Here is a 22845-nt window from a genome sequence, read left to right as displayed (position 1 = left end):
TTGGTAAAGATACAGCGCTTGAATAGACACTCTACTTCAGAGTGCATCTTTTCTCAGTTCACACTTTTCCAGAGTGTGTGCTTTCTTTCTAGTACTAGTACTAAGATACACTGTAGGTTAGGGGAGTCCATTTGAATTGAGTTATACATCATTTTAAAGCTTATCTGCTCTTTAAGAATCTGCCCTCAACTAGAAATCCATATCTGGCAACTTTTTGTTGGTTTTGTGATGTAGGGTCACATATAACAAAATTCAGTGAGAAAATCTGTCATGCACACACAGCTTCCTCACAAATAGTATGCACACTGGCACTGGTCTGATGGTCCAGACCAGTAAAAATCTCTGTCAAACCAGTAACTTTATTAGGAATGGACCAGTAAAATAACCCTGAAAAACTGGGTACCTATATACTCGTCTGACAGACAGGTCGGACCAGTAGAAAAAAAAAATGGGTTAGTGTGCACTCCTGTATACTGCAAAGCAAGAATGTCTGCAGCATGAAATTGTCGCGAACAGACCGGTTTACTAATGATATGCATAATGACGTCAACCCCACGTGACCCTAGTGATTGTAACTAAGTCGGGCAAGCGAAATAAGCGCGGACACACGCACCACACTGTTTTTGCATTCATGCGTGTATTGTCTACTATCATTACTCGCTGCGGATAATCGACAACTTTTGCTTGCTATAATCTTGCTTTGAGATGGCGTCAGCTTCAAGTTCTAGCCAAAGTTCGAGCAAGCCATGGAAGAATTGGACAGTTAAGGAATTAACTGAGTATTTCAGGGATAAAGTGTGAGCACAAGCGGCTACAACAAGGAGAAACTCATCAAACTAGTGCAACTGCCAAGGCCGATTTGGATTTTCCCATCGATCCCGACCTCTCCCGGGCGGACACCGGCCGGTCACTGCAGGAGGAGCTCGCTCTAGGCTGCTTGTTCTCCGATCCTAACAAGCTCGCTGGGTTTACATCTAACTTCGAGAGTAGAACTTGTTGACGTGTTCAACTACCTGATCATCAATCCGACTGACTATGACTGGAAAAGCTAAAGGGATACAAGTCATTTGAGGACTAGATATCTACCGTCTTTTCGCGGATGGGAGTGTTTCAAGCCTGAAGTTTCGGACACGAGCCCTTTTCGTGTTTTAGTGAGGTCAGGCCGACTGGACATACCTCAACAAACAAACGTAGCAGACCTGGGTCGTGATGGATAAGTCAACGGGGGAAATAAATGTTGCCTACTGCGAATGTCAGGGAGGTTAGGTCTATCATTGTTTTTGTTTTTAATTTTAGGACTACGTCTAGATCTACTCTAGGCCTGATAGATCTAGTCTATATAGGGCTAGGCCCCCTAACTGTTATTGTTAATAGAAAAATGGGTCAAAATCGTCATTCTATTTCATGAAGTCTAATCAGTCTGAGTCTAACTTAAAAAAAAAATCCTTGGAAACATATCGATTATGAGAGATTCGTTGTCTAGTTTAGATTTCACAATCAATCATAATGCTTAAAATCATTTAAGTTTGAAGTGATGCGGTCACACTGTCGTATGTTCCGTAGCAGCAGTGTTTTCCACCCATTTTCAGAACTACTGAAGACAAAATCGAAGCCAAATTTCAATAAAATCAAAACTATAGTCCAAATTGCGTTTGATCACAGCAGAATTTTCCCTCATCTAAGGTTGGGAATTGATTTAGAGCCACACGAAATGCCAGGAGGTAAAGTCGAAGTTGATGCATCGCACACATGTACACAACATACATGTAAGTCTACATGTGGGGACGTGTCGGGGACGGCTGCAGCAGCCGACATTGCAGGCTCTCATCCTTTGTTTGCCCGAGGTTGCGGCCGTGTGCAAAATTAAAGATCTGTGCATACATTAGTAAACCGGCCTATTGGAGGCAACTGCCTTTTTTCGCTGCATTAAATTTTCAAGAATTGTTGTTGGCATTCAATGCATATATTGTTGACAAGAACTGCATTTAACTTCATGAATCTTGGCTCTTGGGAAATTTGAGAAATCAAAATGCATTTGAACATTCCTCATTTTATTGAATAGTAATCTTATCTTGGGAGAAGCAGACAGAAGGTCAATGACCTCTCCTTCTGAGAAACCAGTGTAGGACTGTAACTGTACCTATGCCATGGAGCAAAAAATGACAATTGTTCATGAATAGCCGACTGGCCAGATAAACAATGGCGCTGAAGTCCTTAATTATTTGTCTGTCGTATAGATGCCAGGTATGTATAGCTCATTATGCTAATTGTGTTTGTGACAGTCAATTATGGCATAAATTTGCCCAAGGTTACCAAAATGGCAGCAATGCTACCAATCTAGAAAACAAAACGACAAAAAAGGTCATAAAAAAACTTTTCCAATTTGTGCACATGGTGCATGCTTATGGCACTGCTTACGTTGCACATATGGCTAGCCAGCTCATCACGATAATTACCCCAGTAGGCCTTTGCTCTTTTAGACAATTGCATTACTGAAGAAATTAAAACTGGTGTCATGAAAAGATTCATTGTCATATAAACTGTTATGTTACATATCATTTTCTTTTCATATTAAATTTTGCTAATTAGCCTAATGAAGTTGTTTCAAAAAGAAATTTATTAATCCATCCGCCCTTTAACCACAAACACATTTACAAATTTGCCCTTCCTTTTTGTGCTGTTTTTCATGTCATATGCAGTATTTTGTAAACTTTCTTGGAATATGCCATTAAAGGACAAGTTCACCTTCATAAACATAAGGATTGAGAGAATGCAACAATATCAGTAGAACACATCAGTGAAAGTTTGAGGAAAATTGTACATTCGATGCAAAAGTTATGAATTTTTAAAATTTTTGTGTTGGAACCGCTGGATGAGGAGACTACTACAGCTTGTGAGTCATATGCGTACAACAGTATAAAGAAAATGTAAAGAAAATTCAACATATTTTCACTTTTTCGCATAATAAAAGAGCACTTGACTTGCCTTTTTCTAAAGGCAGGGGGAATAATATTACCCATAACATTTGTCGGTAACGAGTCGGGGAAACATGTACTTTTTTCAAAAGATGAAATTTTGTGAAATTCTCTTTATATTTTCCTTATATTGTTGTACGCATGTGACATCTAAGTTATTCACACACTGCAGTAGTCTTCTCATCCAGCGGTTACTGCACAAAAACTTCAAAAATTCATAACTTTTGAACGGATTGTCCGATTTTCCTCAAACTTTCACTGATGTGTTCTACTAATATTGCTACATTCTCTCAATCCTTATGTTTATGAAGGTGAACTTGTCCTTTAATATACCTTTGGCATTGTTTTTTTCCCCAACATATCAAATTACTCTGTTTTCTCTCAGTATCTGCTTTAGATATGTGTTTGTTTGTATTGTTGTTGTTGTTTTGGTTTTTGGTTTTTTTTTTCTTTGAACCTTGTATGTAAGTAATTTATTACGTACCAGTTTTTGTATCTTCGTATGCTTTTATCAAATGTGAAACAAAATAACTTGAATTTGAAGATGATTGTCCAGGTTGCCAAGGCGACAATCAAACTTAATGACTTCAACTAGAAAGGTCACTATGGCGACTGGTATGCCTCCGCCATAATGCATGGTTCTCCTAATAGGTCTATAGCACAAATGTCTTGACAATGTGTGATGACAGTTTCGCATAATTAACAAAATATTAAAATGACAGGTCTGTAACAAATGTGCTGCATGTTCACTTTCCTTGATCTAGGTTGAATTGGATGAATGACTATACTGTGGAGTGTCTAAGAATGCAGACCTATTGGGGGATTTGAGGATTTTTACTTGACTTTTGACCCTTTTGTAAGTTTAGGGAAGAAGTTAAATTTAGCACTTTTGCTTGACCTTTGACCTTTTGGCACGAAACTTCCAAGAGAATCTCTATTGGGTAATACATGCACTATTCAGAGTTTAAAAAAAAAAAAATCCTGCAGGCATTGCATCTAGATCAGAAGGAAAAAGTAAAATTTTGAGGAGTCGATCCTGACCTTTGACCCCTGACCTTTGACCGATGACCCCTGAATTTCCTGGATAATCACTGCCAGTCAGTACATGCATATGTATTAAGTTCCATGAAGACATCTTGAACCATTTGTGAGATATGGACAAAAAAGTGAAATTTTAACATTTTCACTTGACCTTCGACCTTTGACCTCACGACCCAAAACTCTCTCTGGAGAATCATTATTTATTAGTTCATGTATGCACTCAGTTTTGAGAAAATACCTTCATGCATTGCAAAGATATGGGGGAAATAGTGGCATTTTGAGAATTTGACCTTGAGCGCCTAAAAGTTGATAGGCACAACTTCACCTACTCATACACACACATGCCAAGTTTCATTAGAATACCTCTAACGGTTTTTGAGATACACTGTCCAAAAAATTGATAATGGATGGACAGAAGGAAGGATGGATGGACGGACGGACGAACAACTCGAAAACATAATGCCTCCAGCGACACTTCGTGGCGGAGGCACAAAAATCTTCAAAAAAATTCTCCTTCCTCTTTTTTTTCTTTTTGTTAGTCAAATAAAATGAAATGATAGAAGTGAAATTTCCACAAGAATATTCTGAATCATGGTGACATACAAATTATGACATTAACTGGCAGGGATTATTGATTAAATAAAAGAAGATTTGTGATTATAAAATACAGACCAACGACAGAGTTGTTTAAAGGTAGTTGAGCAGGTTTTTGGTCACAGCATTGAAGGCATGCAGAGTACAGCAATAAGTACACACATTTTTTTTTTTTTTTTTTTTCCTGTCTGGATATAGACATCGTGAAATAATCATCACAGAGCTCTCCTAACTGAGTATCAATTACTTTCTCGCTCAAAGTGTAAGGCAAGGACAATGGGTCCTCATCAAAAAATAACATGAGTTGAGAGCATCCTACACCATTGTTCCTCCCATATCTTTCCTTCTGTCAATACAGAAGTGTCTTCTGTCAATACAGAAGTGTGGTGTTATGCTCCCCCACTCCCCCCCCCCCCCCCCCAGCCAGCAAAATGATCTCCTATCTTAAAGGGACAATGCAATGCAAATACATGTTGACTTTGATTCATAGTACCTCTATCAGCACTTATGTGACCAAAAGAATACATTTGTCTAAATATGTGCCCTACGCTTTATAATAATAATTTCTACTATCTTCCTTCAGACTACTTGGATACGCCTGCCCACCCCCCCCCCCCAAAAAAAAACAAAACAAAACAAAACAAAACAAAACAAAACAAAAGCAAAAACAAAGAAACTTCCAAACCACGATTTTGTCAGTGACACGTCACATCATCTGTCAACTGTTGCTTTTTATAACTACCAATTTACATCAACAAAAGACACGAGAATGCACCTTTTTTGTGGGCATATATCCAAGTATTCTGTATAAGAATAATACAAATATCTATTGTAAAGCATATGTTTATGGCACATATTCACAGTGCCATATACATGTAATTGATGTTGACGGTATTGTGAATCAATGCAAGTCAAAATGTATCTGCACTGCACAGTTCCTTTAAGTTCCTTGAAGTATACCTGCACATTTTCTAGCCAGCCAGTCACTTTTGGGTTGGCCTTCCACACAGTGTCTCCTTCCTTAGACAGGAACTAACAGAGCTTGACAAGATTGTTCAGAGGGTCTCAAAACCAGAAAAAATATGAATCCATATTTGTACACAGGATTTAAATCATTAGATATCTCCACTGATGCACATGAGAAATGGTGGCCTTAAAAGTACAGCAAGGCAACACTATAGATAACTGTACATTGAATTTATTCTGTTAAACTGCTTGTGCACATATACAATGTACACTGTATCTGCCTTTGATAGTTGTTCAGCTTTGTACCCCACCCTTTATTTGTTTATCATTATGATATGCTTTGGTGTATACTCTTCTCAGTTTCAGGCAAAGAAAATTCAGTGGAGCTAAAATGTTCTTTTCCATGGTATTATCTCAGACGTAGTCATGATAAACATGCTTCGTTTCAAGGAGATGTGAGATTTATTGGCCTTTGGCACATAAGTAGGCCTAAACACATCTGGCACTCTCCAAGAGTTACACCAGTGCTGTCTCATGAACAATATTGATTTACCAAGTTTGGCAACAGCACCTGATCAGAGTTGCACTCCCTCCATTGGCACACCCAGTTTGGGGAGTTGTCACTCCCTAAATTGGCAACCTATTCAGAACATCACACACAGCTGAAGTCAATTATGCCTTTCATACATGCAGTCCTCAATGTGACTGCACTTGATGTCTTGATGTGATATCAGTCAAGGTTACACAGGCATTCATTTTTAAAGGAACCTGTATAAACACACACATTGGGAGAACTATTACTCCCTTCCTCCCGCAATTATTCTATGAGCACCTTCAATGCCCCATAATGAGATTCTTTTTCCTGGTCGACAAAGAATGGAGAGGTTGGTAATCCACCTATGCGAAAGCAGTCAAGCGATACATGCAACCCTCTTCCATGTTCAACTAGATTTGTACTTGTGCCATCAAACAATGAAAGTATTGATTGGGCCAGAGGTATGAAGAGAGCATGCACTGATGGGCTCACAAACATTTTTGATACACAAAAGAGGCATCTGAATGGGGTCAGCCAACTGTCGAAATCAACTGTGCTCAGCCTTGGAGATGATTGCTCATGGGCGTCACCAGGGGGGTGCGTTGGGTGCGGACGCACCCCCCTTCAGACCAAAAAAAAAAAAAAAAAAAAAGTCTCCGAGCAATCTAAACGGCGGACGCTAAATAATAATTCTTTTTTTTTTACTTTTTTTTTTTAATTTTCCAACAGGGACAACAAATTCGTAGGAAAAAACGATTCTCATCCTGGGATCTGTCAACATTGATTTTATACAATATCTACGAGTATTCACGACTTACAGTGTTTACTATTTATCGACCGTATACCGTATGTCCCCCAAAAAAATAACAACGGGGCCCTATGCAATGATATCTTTAAGAATATTGCATCAATCTAAATACAAAGTCAGGGTATGAAACTATAACTCATTGCCCACATCTTCCAGAAAACCCCATTCCATTTGCTTCAGTGGTCAAAGAGAAATGAGGAATTTTGTAGAGGATGTCGGGAATCTCTTTTGTCCAAGTTCTGTCTATTGTTTACACACAAAATCATCGAAGTGCTAAACTTGGAAGAATCAGACTCATGACATGCTTTACTACAATCCACATTTCTCTGTGACCGCTTAACCAAATCGAATAGGGATTTCTGCAATATAGACCTAAGATGTTATATATTAAGAAACTGAAGTAGCATTGAAAAAAAAAAATAATCATATTGGATGTTATCAATGCGAAAATCTGATTGTAATTTTTGTGTGATATACTGCAGTATGTCCCCCCATAATTACAATCAATTTTTCGAATTGATAACATCCAACCTGTCTAAGTGCTACTTCAGGGTCTTAAAATATAACATCTTAGCTCTATTTTGCAGAAAACCCCATTCAATTTGGTTAAGCGGTCACAGAGAAATGTAGACTGTTGTAAAGCGTGTCATGAGTCTGATTTTTCCAAGTTTAGCACTTCGATAATTTTGCGGGTGAACAATAGACAGAACTTGGACAAAAGAGATTCCCGACATCCTCTACAAAATTCCTCATTTCTCTTTTACCACTGAAGCAAATTGAATGGGGTTTTCTGTAAGATGTGGGCAATGAGTTATAGCTTCATACCCTGAATTTGTATTTAGATTGATGCAATATTTTTAAAGATATCATTGCATAGGGCCCCGTTGTAATTTTTTTTTGGGACATACTGTACTGTACATCCGTACGGAGCACGTACACGTTTGCAAGTACGTGTGCTATACTTACAAGTATGTAGGGTCTATGTACAGCACGTTATTTCTGACCAATCCATATTGATAATGCGAGCCCAAGTGCGAGCCTTAGCCTCATTAAAAAAAAAATGGAGGGGCAAGTATATCATTTTGACCACCACCCCCCCCCCCCCCATAATTCCCGAGACGAGAAGATTTTCTTACTTTTTTGCCAGAAAAAAAAAGTTTACCCCAATAAAAACACTGGAAGGGCAAGCATATTATCATTTTGCCTCCCCCCCCCCCCCCGCCATAATTAATAATGAGTTGACAAGATTTTTTTTTTTTTTTTGCTTTTTGACAGAAAAAAAAGTTGCCTCCATAAAATGTTCTAGGGGCAAGCCACCATATCTTCCCCACCCAACATAATTGTAATTCCCGAGATGAAAAGATTTTCTTGCTTTTTTGTTAGAAATCTGTCCAATTATTTCACCAAAAGTGTGCACCAGATGGCAGGTTGCTGAATTTCAGTTCTAAAGAAGCAAAGTCTCTCTCGTGTGGGAGGGGGATACTTCTTCCCACACTTTCCCCCGTTCGGTCTTTTTTTCCATGGACTTGATACACCTTTAGATTGACAGATTTACAAATGTTTAATCGAAAGTATGCACCAAATCTGTCACTTTACTTGATAAAAAATGCAAAAGTTCTGTCGTGGGGGAGGGGATATTATCTTCTTTCAATTGAATTATTAACCCTTTCCCAATGGCGTAGCCAAGGGGGGGGGGGGGAGCGATGGAGCAGTCGCCCCCCCCCCCCCCAAGATTATAACCGGGGATTTTAATCAAATATGGGAGAGGTATCTTGCCACCCTCCCATTGCCTTGTCCCTTCTATAGACTTAGTACACTATGGGGAATGACAATTTCCGGATTTTCCACAAAAAGTATGCTTCAGATCGCTTTGTTTCAATTCTAAAAACTCAAAAGCTCCGTCGAGCGGAGGGGGTATCCCCCTCCCAAATCCTTCTCCTAGCACCTTACTATACTTTGTACTTATACAGAGATGATGCACGCTCGGAATAAGAGCCATTAACATTTCAACGGAAAAAGATATATATTTATTTTTGGGAGGGGGCTGCAACAAATTCAAGTACAGTTGTATTTGACCAAAAGTTTGCATCAGATCGCTGAATTTCAGGTCTGAAAATACAAAATCATCTTCGTTTGGGAGGAGAATGTGAAATGACCCTCATGTACACCCTCGTGTGCATGCTTTTTTTCTGTTTGATTGCTTAACAGACAGCGTTCATAATATTCAGTGTAAGAATTAAGTTATTTAAATTACACCATTTTATAGGTAAATTGTTTAATAATGATTTACATCAAAATGTACTGCTACCTTAGTGGGACTGTTTCAAGTCGATTAAACACGCAAAAACCTGCATCAAATCGCACCATTTACAACATCAAAATTCAAAAAGTTCTCACCACACCATGGGAGGGGGACAACCCGCTCCCATACCCTCCCCCTCCCTAGATCCATTTGCTCGGGCTCGGTCGCGTTCATGACATCAGTGTAAGAATTAATACAAGAAGTTTATTAAATTATATCATTTTATAGGCAAATTGTTCATTAACAATTTACATCAAAATGTACTGCTACCTTAAACAAGTGGGACTGTTTCAAGTCGATAAAACACGCAAAAACCTGCATCAAATTGCACCATTTACAACATCAAAATGCAAAAAGTTCTCACCGTGGGAGGGGGAAACCCCCTCCCACACTCTCTCTCTCCCCCACCCCCCCCCCCATCCTCCCCCTCGCTCACTCGGCTCGCTCTTGTTTTGTCGCGTTTATGATATTCAGTGTAAATATTAAAACAGGAAAATTATTTGGATGGTACTATTTTATAGGCAAATAATTGTTCAACCACAATCTACATCAAAATACACTGCTACTTTAAACAAGTGGGACTGTTTCCAGTCGATAAAACAGCAAAAACATGCATCAAATTGCACCATTTACAACATCAATATGCAAAAACTTAATTGTAAAACTTCCGAGCTTAATTTGCAGGGGGGGGCGGAAAAGCCCGGCCTTTAGGGTTAAAACAGGAAGTTTATTGGGATGATACTATTCTATAGGCAACACCCCTCCCACACCCTCCCACACCCCCCCCCCCTCGCTCATTCCGCTCGCTCTTGTTTCATCGCGTTAATGATATTCAGTGTAAATACTGAAACAGGAAATTTATTTTGATGATAATATTTTATAAGCAAATTGTTAAACCATAATCTACATCAAAATATATTGCTACTTTAAACAAGTGGGACTGTTTCAAGTCGATAAAACAAACAAAAACATGCATCAAATTGCACCATTTACAACATCAATATGCAAAAACTTCTCATCGTGGGAGGGGGATACCCCCTCCCACACTCTCCCCCTTGCTCACTCCCATCGCTCCCTCAGCTCGCTCTTGTTTGGTTGCGTTCATGATATTCAGTGCAAATATTAAAACAGGAAGTTTATTTGGATGACACTATTCTATAGGCAAATTGTTCAGTAATAATCTACGTCAAAATATAGTGCTACCTTCAACAAGTGGGGCTGTTTCAATTCGATAAAACAAGCAAAAACATGCATCAAATTGCACCATTTACAACATTAAAATGCAAAAAGTTCTCACAATGGGAGGGGGGACAACCCCATCCCACCCATCCCCCCCCCCCTTGCTCGCTCCGTTCCCTCGCATACTAACAGCCTCCTCCCTCCCCCCCAAAAAGATGAAATCCTAGCTACGCCGGTGCCCTTTCCCCGCTTGGTTTCCCTAAAAAACCCTAAAAGTCTGGAGATTGAGAGCTTCCTGAATTCCAAAAGAATGTCCGTTCAAAAAATCTCGTTACATTTAGTGTCAAAACGCACCCCCTTGAAAAAAAGCTGGTGACGCCCCTGTTGCTACACGTATTGTACATCTTCATACGAGTTTTATAGCAAAACAAGCACACTTATCATTGGAAAAAGGGTAATTTATAGGCAATGATACACTGAGTTTTCACACAGAAAGAAAAAATGAAAGAAGAAACTCTATCTATCAAAGCCATTTTTCTGGGCAGCATCAACACAAATTTACATGAACTTAGGCCACCAATGTAGACAGCCTTCTCTACACTTCGGGAACCTGGTATACAAGGTTCCCAAAAGGATTGGGTGGACAGACAACAAGCTGAGGTTTTGTAATTCTATTTGGATGGTGTGAATGGAAGTCCAGATTAAGGTATAATCAGACATTGCTTAATGAGTCTACTTGTTCAATAGTGATTATACTATTCAAATGTAATAAAAATATTCACCAAAAGAGTACACATAAAATACCTTCTACAGGGCTGCCAACCTTGAGTGAGCGTTTGGAGTAAGACACTGTGAGGGATCAAGCAACTGATGGGATGGTGGGGTGATGTGGAAAGGGGGCGTCCCCACCCCCCCCCCCCCCTTTCCAACATAGGGAACTTTGACGATTGAACTACACTTTAAATGGTGTTTGATCTGGTGTATACTTTAGGCATGACTTCAACGCAATAGAGCGGGTGCCAGTAAAATCTCAAAACCTTTGGCTTGGACATATCAAGGATTTTGGAGAATGTTTTTTCTGAATATTTTTGGGGTTCGGCATGAGAACTCATTGATCAGAGTGAGGCTGATAAAACTGGGTGTTTGCAGAAGTCAATGCTGACTGGGTGAATTGCATCATGCTGACTGTGTATATATTACGATATTATTGCAATAATTTCTCATGAATCAACTTTTAAAAAAATACTGATTTGAATGCCTGAAACTAGAGAAAAGTAAATTATGTGGATAACAGTCTAATTTGTCCACAATGACTGCCGAAGGGAAACAAAAAATGTGATCATTATCAACACTTACTCATGTTAGAAAACAAAGATCAAGGACATTTTGTTTATCATAATTATGTTTATTGTATTGTCGTCATAAATTCAATCAAAAACTGATCCATACACACTCTCTACATACCTTGCCTACACATTGCGCTCACTGCCGAGATCAAATGCACAAACAGCATTTTATCTTTAAAGAGTTTACGGAAAGCTTGCAGCGGAGATTAGTTCAATATGCTGGCCTTTTGTAAACACTACAAAATATGCTGACTTTCACAGAACACTAAACATTATTACCCGTTGTGTACTTTGAATGCCAAACAGCACCATAAAACCCATAGCATTGCAAACACTGTCCAAAGTCCTTTAATTGGCACAAAAAGGGTTAAGAAAGACTGACATACTAAAATGCAGTACCTCTATAGATGACTTAAAGGATGTGTACAGTTCTGGTTGAGGTGAGGATCTAGCTTTTAACGTTTTGCGAGATATTCAGAAACCACTCTATGAGATGGCAAAGAGCATGCAATTCTAAGGGGTATCAAAAGTTTATTTGATGAAAATCGGTTTTGAAATGGCTGAGATATCCAAAAACAAGGTGAAGCAAAGAGATCCTAATAAAGTTGTGGCCTGTCGCCTTTTATTATTATCACTTTTTTGATATCTCAGCCATTTGAAAACCAATTTTCATCAAATAAACATTGAATCCTTCTTAAAATTACATGCTCTTTCATATTTCACAAGAGGTTTCTCTTATCTCACTTAAGAATGTTCAAAACATGAATCCCCACCTCACACAGAACTGTACAGTCTCTTTAAGGTATTGGTTTAGTGCAAAAACAAGGTGGGACTGCTTTGTTACAAAGGTTCCTGCTCACAAAACAGCTGTTGGTCTTACAAGCTCAGCACTGACACCTATACAGCCAAAGTCTAAAGAGGGCAGCATACAATTACTCAGCTCAAAGTCTGTCATTAAGGGTCTCACATCAGTACATAGATTGGAGAAGCCTGAGTCCCATCACTTTTTCTTATCATACATATTGAAACAAATCTTCACATAAAACTTCACAAGTAAAAGAGCCTTTAACACCTTTTAAAACTGATTTATATTGTATGGTTGATGAAGAGTGAATCCTTCTAAAAAATGGAACTTGATTTGGAGGCTGGATATGCTTTCTTTTAAAGTCAGGGGAACTATTGTACATTTATTTTGGTTTGGATTCAGGAAAGAAAAATGTTCAATTTTTGAGTGATAACAACATACTATTGAGTCTTCCTTAAAAGAGAATGAAACCCAAAAATATGTGTTGATTGAGTGAATAGAGCAATACTAAGTAGCAGAATATACACGTACACCAGTGAAAGTTTGAGGAAAATCGGAATATCCATTGAGAAAGTATGAATTTTTGAAGTTTTGGTGGTCAATGAGATACATGTAGCTGTATCAGAAGACTTCTATGGATCATGTCATTACATATAATGCACTGCCATATGGAGACAATACAAAGAAAATTCTACTTTGTTTTCACTTTCTAGCGTAATGAACGAGCACTAGACTTACCTCTTCCAGAAAGGAGGGGGAATAATATTACCCTTGATGTATGTCAGTAACAAGTCCAAGGAATGTGTACTTTTCATATCCAATGAAATTATAATTTGGGGAATATTTTGTGGTATTATATGATTAATGCACTAGAAGGTATTGTACAGACTATACAGTGTGAAGAGTATCTTTGTAATCAAATCTAGATAGAGTTCTTGTCAGAACTGTCAGCGTTAAGAATTAACAATTTTGTATTACTATTAGGCAGTAGTAAATTCTATTGAAGAAGGAAGTTCTTACTTTTATATATATCGACAGTCCATCTTTAACTCTTTATGTGCCACGTTCGCACATCCGACTCAGTCGACGGCGTGCCAACTTCGCATATTTTGCTCAACAAACAAAGCCACCAAAACCGATCGATAAATCGCTAATCACTGCTAATCCCACGGCACAATGAAAGCGTTTCTCGTGCTTTTGTCCTCTCATATACGGCTTGCATTCTATGAGGTGATTGACTATCAAGCGGTGTTCCCAACTAGATTTGCTTGTACATTCTAAGTTTCTGTCACGGTCTTATGTGCAAAAGTCATGCCTTTACAGTAATGTAGCAACTGGTCATTCAAAAGAAAAATTGAAAATAGATTCGTCATACAATTTATATCGAAACAAAGCTTGGCATTCCTCTTTAACTTTGCCTGCTATTATGCCCATCTTAACAGAAATTTGTAGAAGTTAAATACAAATTGGAAAAACATAATTCTTTCTCAAAGCATGACTACCTTCCTGTCTCAGAATAACGTGGCACACAGGGGGTTTCCACCATGGCACATAAAGAGTTAACCAGAGTTTCTGTAATATATCATCAAACAACTTTATGTGCCATGACAGCAAAACAATTATGCCTAAGTGATTTTTTGCATCAAGTTCTATATCAGATGAGTTTCAAGTATTCTAGAATGTTTAAGACACATCATCTATAATTGAATGACAGCACAAATTTGTGTAGACACAATACAGCAGGCACAGTATCTGCAGTGCCATCTAAACCCTTTATGCACCCAGGCAATGAGCTTAGCTTGCCACATTGTGTCATCAGCATTCAGTATATTCATTAAACTTTTTTTTTTTTCCCCCTAAACCCAATCATACATCTGTAGATTGTGCCTCAGTCCAAGAGGAAGGCCATGGTAACACATAAAGGGATTAATAGGATTCAGGTAATCTCTACTATTCACTCAGACCCCTTTCTTTCTTTCAGACCCCTGTGCTCATTGCTGAAGAAATCACTTCAACATGAGTGCATTAAATTGGTGCACAAAGCTCAGTTAATCCCTTTGGTATGACATAACGGACTGGCCTTCAGGGAAAATGACACTTATTGCCTTAACTAGAATTGTACCGCCGGTCGAAGATAAGAACAATAAAATTCTCTGAAGGTAAGTAATCTCCCGAATGTAGTCAGTCCATATCATTCTCATTAACCAAATCTTGGGCCTGTTTCATGAAGATTGAGCGTAGGGTGCAATCAATCGCAAATTGTGTTTCATAAACAACTTTGCGATTGATCACAAGTAATGCTCAATCTACTGAAAGTTACATTTGATTTTCCTTGAAATCAAGCGTAAGTGTCTTTATGTAACAGGACTTATGATTGATTCAATGAGTTATACTCAATAAATGGAGGGTAAGATCAATCGGAACTCATTAAGCAACAGGCCCAAGATGTATGGAGCAAACTTTAAAATACAGCATATTGACAATGCAAAGGGGGGAAAAAAAGGGGTAACTTGTGATCACTGGATGCACAGCTAGCCATCTTTGAATTGCTAAGTGCGAGAACACATGCCAAGTGTGCGAACCTTTTTGCTTCAAGTGAGCGATAACTTTTTTCCAGCTTCTATCCAACTTACTGCCCTCTATTTTACACACAAATTCCTGTTAACTTTCATCAGAGAGCAATCAGAGGGCAATCAGGGCAATCAGAGAGCAAGAAGTTTTTCCATCTGCATGCTTGTCAAAGTGGGGTAATAAGATGTAAAAAATACATCATTCACGCATCTGATGTGGTTAAAAATATGCAATAAGATTTCCGCATCACATACTATCATCTACATAGGACGTTTTAGCGGTGCATTAAAAATGCGTATTGTTGTCCGCTCAATTTTTACCGTTCAATATCAGAGCATATTGAATGAAACGCATAGGCCAACGTATTCATTCCCCATAGGCTACCGTTGTTACTTGCCGTTCAAGATCACAATGTATTGCGCGATCGCTTGCTGAGTGCGCAAACACTTGCTACTAGTGCGCATCATTTTGTTACATCACAAGCGCGTAAATAATCTTGCTTTATCGCTTTATACGCAGTTTTAGGGGCTTCCCCTTTTCAGCGCTGGGATGTGACTGCCGAGTTAACTTCAAAGACGAGTAGAAGCCCAGTATTTTTGTGCAGTTTATGCTTTCTCTACATTATTGGAGATGATAATAATTATATTGGATGGCATTAATTCATGGAATACCAGGGAATATTGCACTCGTAAGGGCCAATATTGCACTCATCTTCGATTTGTGCAATATTGGCCCTAACTCGTGCAATATTCCCTGGTATCCCATTCATAGCCACACAATATAATATAAATATTTCATATTTGTGATTGTATACAGCACATCTTGGGAAAAATCACTCCTCTTCATAATGCAACATTACATGACCAATGCAAAATACTAGGCAATGCTGTTAAACAATTTTGTTCATCAAAATCAAACTAGCAGATGTTGACATCCACTTTAGCACACACCACCCAAGGACTTACTATGTGACAATAGATGACACTCATAAAACCATAAAGGAAATAAGGACCTGTACACCTCTGCCAACTTACCTCAGCTATATTCAAGACACTGGTATGATCCATATTCAGCTCGGCTGGCACTGATTGGACGATGAACCTCCCATCGTCAAGACGATGGAGACCAAAGCCATTGCCAAGGATTTTTAATTTCTTGATTGCTCTCACTATGTCATCACTGGAAAAGAAGAAAAAAAAAGAGAGAAAAAAAGAAGACAAATATTAGGAGTTATGATGAAAAATTTCCAATATCAACAAGAAACTGCAACATACAATCAAAGCTGTTTTTGTCCAGTTTCAAGAAAGAAGTGGTTGTGTCTCAAAGGATAAGATGACTGTCAGTCAAAAGATCCCAAGTTTCAGTCCCCTGGCTGCAGAAGTTGTGCTCTAAGGCAGGGCTGCACACTAACCCATTTCTTGAATCATTATTACCTGTGCTAAGAAGGTTATGTTTTAGTCAACTTTGGTTTATCTGGAGTCTGCCTGTTTTGTTGTTTGTTTGTTTGTTTGTTTTTGTCTGTTTGTAAAATATCTCAAAAAGTTATGAACATATTTGGTAGAAATGTTCTGGAGAAGTTTATTTTGACACAAGGAAGAAATGATTTAAATTTTGGTAGTGCTCCAGATTACTGTCTGGATCCAGGAATCTTTTCTGATTTTTTTTTTTTTTTTTGAAGGATTCTTTATCACTGGGAAATAGAGCTTTATTAGCATATAAAAGGGTGTGTACAGTTCTGGTTGAGGTGAGGATTTAGCTTTTAACGTTTTGCGAGATATTCAGAAACCACTCTATGAGATGTCAAAGAGCATGCAATTCTAGGGGGTATCAAAAGTTTATTTGATGAAAATCGGTTTGGAAATAGCTGAGATATCCAAAAACAAGGTGAAACAAAGAGATCCTAATAAAAGGTGTGGGCTATCGCCCTTTATTATCATCACTTTCGTGGATTATCTCAGCCATTTGAAAACCAATTTTCATCAAATAAATGTTGAATCCTTCTTAAAATCACATGCTCTTTCATTTTCATAAGAGGTTTCTCATTATCTCACTTAGGAATGTAAAAAACATGAATCCCCACCTCAACCAGTACTGTACAGTCCCTTCAATGGGTGAAAATGATCAGATAGGCGGAGGTCTGCACTTTCCAAATGCTTTTCCGGTTTATCAATATCATATCGTAGAATAAATAGCTCAGGATGGACTTTGAGGGCAGGAAAAAACATGCATTGTTGCATGTCACTAGGTGGTGCCTTCATATCAAAAGTACAATTTACGAAGGCAAGGAGAATCATCAGATTCACTTCCCACGCTTGTGTGCCTTGTCTCAACAAGTACCGGTAAATACCGTATTTGCTTAGCTGATGAAGCAAGCATTCTTTCTATTGATGTTGGACAATTTGCTTCGTGGAGCCAACTTTGATATCATAGCTAATAAAAGTATAAGTTCACACATGCTATATTTGCTATAGTACGGCCAGTAACGCAAGAAGAAGCCTCACAATCCACAAAATCAAATCACAAGTATAAACAGAGTGAGCCTTTGCGGGTCATGTCAACAAAGCATGCCACTGGGCAGTCGCTCATCTATTATGCAGGTCACAAACACGCCTTTCAGGCTCCTGTAACAATCAAATAGATACTGCATCAACTTATTAGGCCCTAGCATGCACAGAGAATTGAAACACGTTGGTCTCTTTGTCATCGGAACAGAGGGATCCATCCTTTTCAGGGGGCATCAATCACAAGCATAGTCTTTTTTTTTTTGGGGGGGGGGGTTGTCTATATCTGCATCATGGTTTGTCATGATAGCTACATTCACTACATCAGAAGCAATAGGAGAAAACATAGCAAAAGTTGGAATTTCATCCACATTGTATCACTATTTGCAAGTATTCACAAAAAAAAAGAGAGGAAAAAAAAAACAACAGAATTTCAAGAGTGAATAGAGCTTCTTCTTTCCTAAACACAGGTATAGTTGACAGGTATGCTAGTAGGAGCAGTAGTAATTGTTGCACTAGGTGTAAGATCATTATCAGTAGTAATAAAAGCAGAAGTAGAAGTAGTTAGTAGTAGTTGTAGTGCATAGCAGTGTAAATGCGGTATATTTTCCGAGTGTGGAATAATTCTTTTATTGGCCAAAGTAAGAACACGTAAAATAAGAAAAGATATCAAAATGTGTACAGAAATACAGAAATTTATAAACAATGTGTACTAAAATTGGCTAAATGCAAGATATTAATTAATTGAAACTTTCAATTTCTTCAGTAATAACAACATTGTTGGTAGCTGCAGCGGCAGCACTAGTAGCAGACGTGGTATCAGTAGCATAGTCGAAAGAAAAGTGGTAGTATTGTCATGATTACAGTATACATATTCAATGTTATGCTTGTTAACCCTTTTAGCAACTAAAGATTTTGTATATAATGGAATATGGTTCCCTGGAAGGTACAACAATATTGCTCTCATTTTGACAACTTTCTAAATGATGCGAAATAGCTCAATGCATGTTTATTTTTGTCTACTGTATAGTTATGTTTATTTGAAAGTTTATCATAGAGTTTTACCAAGTGAATGGTGTGTCACGGAAATAATTCTGACATACGTCTGACATTTGACCTCTTTCAAATTATATAATCATATATTTTATATGAAAAAAAAAAATGGTAAAGCATAAAACTAATTAAAAAAAACCTCCAAAACGGACAGGCGGCTTCGGTTTTTGGGAGTACTAAGACGAGCTGTTTGGGGCATTTCAGTGGCTAATGGGTTAAGAATAAAGCCAAGGCTAGCCATTACAACCTGGGCCCAGCACTTACAGACTGACATCCTGCGCTTGTCTTGATTTGCCTCTGGTCATCCGAACTTTGTGATGGAGTTCTTCCAAGCTCAAGAGACCACCATTGCGGTGTTGTGTGGCCAGGCACACCTCAATGATCTGGACACCAATCTCGTAGTAGAAGTCACCAACACCGAGCATCTCAGACCAGAAACCTTTGCCAGCTGAGTGAGGATATGATGAGTTTAAAGTGATTTGTGGTAAACATCCTCAAAAGTGGCTTTAGACAATGTGTGCTTTGATAGAGAGGGTTGTATGGATTATTTTTTGTTTGCTTGTCTGCTTGTTTTTAAAAAAGCAATAAGTAGCATAACACTAGTTTCAGATCTCCCATAACATATTTATTGTATGATTATTCTGTGCTTCACAAAACCAAGCTGATTAATTGTGGATACAGCTGGTCATATACTGCATTAATGTGCATATTCTATGACATGCACTTTACTCTTGGGGGCCCTGTATCAAAACAGAACATCACGTATTACAATACTAAAACATGAAAATGAAACATTAAAGTCACACCACATGGATGACAATTGGAATTAGACAATAACAATGCAACAGAATAAAGATGCTCACCAATTCAACACTACGTATCTACACCATACACAACTTTTGCTTAGTTACTTGCATTCATGGAAGAATACACCAGAGTTTATTGATTCAAATTTGAGGTAAAAGTGCATTTGGTTGGGGCCTGTTTTACAAGTGAGCTAAAAAGTGCAAAGAAAGAACAAAAAATAAAGTTAAGATAAAAATACAAAATAAAGGGTGGTTAGTCATTTCCCTCCTGGATATTGAGGACATGGGGTTGGATTGCGTAAAGTCATTTCATCCAGAGCTTTTCTCCCTTGGATTTTGTGTTTTTTCCACTCTTTTTTTTTCATTTTTTTTTTCAATTATCATTTTCATTTCTTTTATCATTAGTGTTATTATTATTATTATTATTATCATTATCATTATTATTACTATTATTATTATCATTATTATTATTATCATCATTATTATTATTTATCATTATAATATATATATATATATATATATATATATATATATATATATATATACTTTGATATATGTGTGACAACTTGCATTTGTTGGTTGACTCTCACTTTCATTTCGTGGCCTCCTCTTGGTACACCTTACTAGGGCTCGCTGCTTGCTCAGCACCTCCCCCCCCCCCCCCCCTCCATGCTGTTGCTATTTCACTCTTTTCCTTTCTTTATCCCTCTGTTGTTCCTTATCTTGTTTGATGTTGCCTCCATATTCATCCCCCCCCCCCCCCCCCTTGGTCCTCCGGATCATCACTGACCCTCCTCTGCCTTTTGTCTATCCACCCTCCTGCTCTAATCCCCCTCCTTTTACCTGTTGGGCTCCTTGCCCATGACCTCCCACCCTCACCTTTCGTTTTCTTTGTTCTGTGTCCCTATAGCCCATCCCTGACTGTTCTTGTTGTGCGTAGTCCTTAAACTATGCGATTGCTTTCCTTGCCTGTTTGTCATTTTGCCTCTGATAAAGATTCTGCTAGGATTATAAGCTCAGGCCCCTTTTGACTTCAGTTTACTCCATTGGCTCGCCACTATTGGATAAGCAGTTTTCAGGAGCTTTTTTTGCTACAGATTAATTTACATCAGAGAAATTTCCCTCTGCCCTCAATAGCATGATGCATAGCTTGTGTAAGTATGGTATTCCTAAAAGAGTTTTTGCCATTCTTTTGTGTAGTTTCACCAATATTTCTCTCTTTGTTAATATCTTTCAAGAGTAACTTACAAGCGAGAGGGTCTACACCAATGGTGGCACACATGTCCTGGAACTGCATTCTGAACTCTGGGTTCTTCTTGATCTCCGACTTGTGGTTGGCAGCAAACTCCTCCAAGTTGGTGCGGAAGACCTCCAGCTGCCGACTCATCTGGTTCAGTTGGTCCTGCGCAATCTCAGACCCTTTGTCTTTGTACTTAGCCTACAGGTGATGGAAAGTGGTTACGAGGCGTCTCAAAAGCTGGATATTAAACAAGCATGCTTTCATCCATGTGCATGATATGTTAATCATCAAAACTAGATGGCATTTAGTCATTTAAAATATACAATTCCCCAAAAGTACTGCACCTGGTAACAAATAATGTAAAAATTTGTGATGATTTTAATCTTTTACATTTGCGTATTTACTCCACTCAAAACAAAAAAACAAAATATATTTATATATTTGGGATGGATTCCGTTAATTTCTCGAATATTACACAATTAGACACTAACTCTTTGAATACCGCAGAGACTCCAACTCTCCCGCTCTCGATGGGAGATCTCCCACCGAAAGCCCATTTTTGCAAAATCTCCTGTTCTCCCGCTTGAGATTTAATTTCTCCCGCTTGAAATGATTTTTTACTTAGTGTCATCGTATGTAGAAAAATAAGCCATAGATAGCACAAGATAACATCTAGAACCCTAGAGTTGGACCCCGGCAGCAAGGAACTTCGCGTTTCGCGCACATCAAGTTGGAGTCTCCCATTTGCTAGGGGTTTCAGCCGGGAGAATCTCCAGATCAGAAGGTGCTTGGGGTTGGAGTCTCTGCTGATGCCGCAAACAAAGCTCAAAAAGATTGTATCCTATTGACTAGACAGAAAGATCTGTCTGCATGGAGGAGTCTTTTATTTTTTAATCTTTTTGAAGTCATCACTCTCCTCCATAGAGGAGGGGATCCGTGAAGCCAGATGCAGTCTGCGCGGAACATATCACCGACAACCAAATACAGACCGATCGCGATATCTTTCGGTCAACCTACTGTCTACTGACCTACTGTAAATTACCATGATTACTGGAATCATTTTGTGCTCTCCAATGAAATCAAAAAAGGTTGATAAACATGAAGCATGTTTCAATTTACTTTAATAATCTTTCACAACCTATATTAGGTTGGAAAGAAAATGTGCAATCAAACATGGCACATCCTCATGAGAGAGGGTGAGCCGAGGTGTGAGCCAGGTTTACCCGATTATGCGAGATGAGTGGAACTCTACAACTTAAGTTAAACGCCGGTTTACGCTTCTGTTCTACTAGCCCGACCAGACGCTATTTATACAGCGACTGGTAGAGCAACACTCAGAGTTGAGTTGAATGTTGCTCTACCAGGGCTGCGCTGATCAACGTATACCATCAAGATGTGTACAGTTACTGTGCTAACGTTTAAACTAATAACGTTAGTAGCTACGTGTACGCGTACGAGAAGTTCAACCCATACAGTTTATGACTAACACGCACATCAATAATATGGGACTACACGGGGCCGGTGGGGGACCTCCGTAATCGTTGCACGGACTGATGGCATGAAGTCGCCATAGCATTAGCCGTAAAATAATGACAGTGGTGTCACCTGAGCAAGTTTCTGCTTGTTTATTTTCCCAAGTCCTGCAGCTCGCCTCATTTTGGACGAATGTTAGCAATTCTCATCAACTTCTGGAAATGTACCAAATGACGATGTCTCGCCGGTAGGTAGTTGTTGTTGTTGATGTTTATTTTGATCTTTATTATTGACCGTAGTCTTGAATTGAGTCACTCTTGCATTTCCGCACTATCAAACCACGGCATAATCGCGCGCAAGCAATCTAATACTAGTAAAACAAAGATTCAGTGTCTGGTTTTTCACATCTAGATAGAATATAGTAAGCAAGGAAATAAAGGGATACGTTCTTGGAACAATAACAGTTCGGGGGGGGGGGGGGTATAAGGGGGAGCTCACTTTTAGCATACAATAACTGATATCTGTACAGCGCTTTCCTATTACTTTGAGTATATTTATATGATGTACATAATAATATTTTCTGTTCTGTGTTTGCTGAACACCATGTCAACATCGCTTCTTTGATTCTACAGAGCGAGATTAGCATTTGA

General features: G+C 38.6%; 1 protein-coding gene across 2 annotated transcripts in view; it reads right to left on the bottom strand.

Annotated features, from left to right (window-relative positions):
* Positions 1-22453, bottom strand: part of LOC140243771 (vacuolar-sorting protein SNF8-like) — a 73934-nt gene extending 51481 nt beyond the window's left edge. For both annotated transcript variants that reach the window (XM_072323440.1, XM_072323441.1), the window contains exons 1-4: positions 22328-22453; positions 20731-20920; positions 18941-19124; positions 16157-16301 (exon numbers count right to left, since the gene is read on the bottom strand). In XM_072323440.1, coding sequence (XP_072179541.1) covers positions 16157-16301; positions 18941-19124; positions 20731-20920; positions 22328-22378 — 570 coding nt within the window. In that variant the 5' untranslated portion in view covers positions 22379-22453. The remainder of the gene's footprint in view (positions 1-16156; positions 16302-18940; positions 19125-20730; positions 20921-22327) is intronic.
* Positions 22454-22845: the final 392 nt, after the last annotated feature.

Source organism: Diadema setosum, chromosome 20 (genome assembly GCF_964275005.1).
Source record: "Diadema setosum chromosome 20, eeDiaSeto1, whole genome shotgun sequence".
NCBI lineage: Eukaryota > Metazoa > Echinodermata > Echinoidea > Diadematoida > Diadematidae > Diadema > Diadema setosum.
Note: the sequence above shows the minus strand (reverse complement) of the source record. Positions and strands in the feature narration are given on the sequence as shown.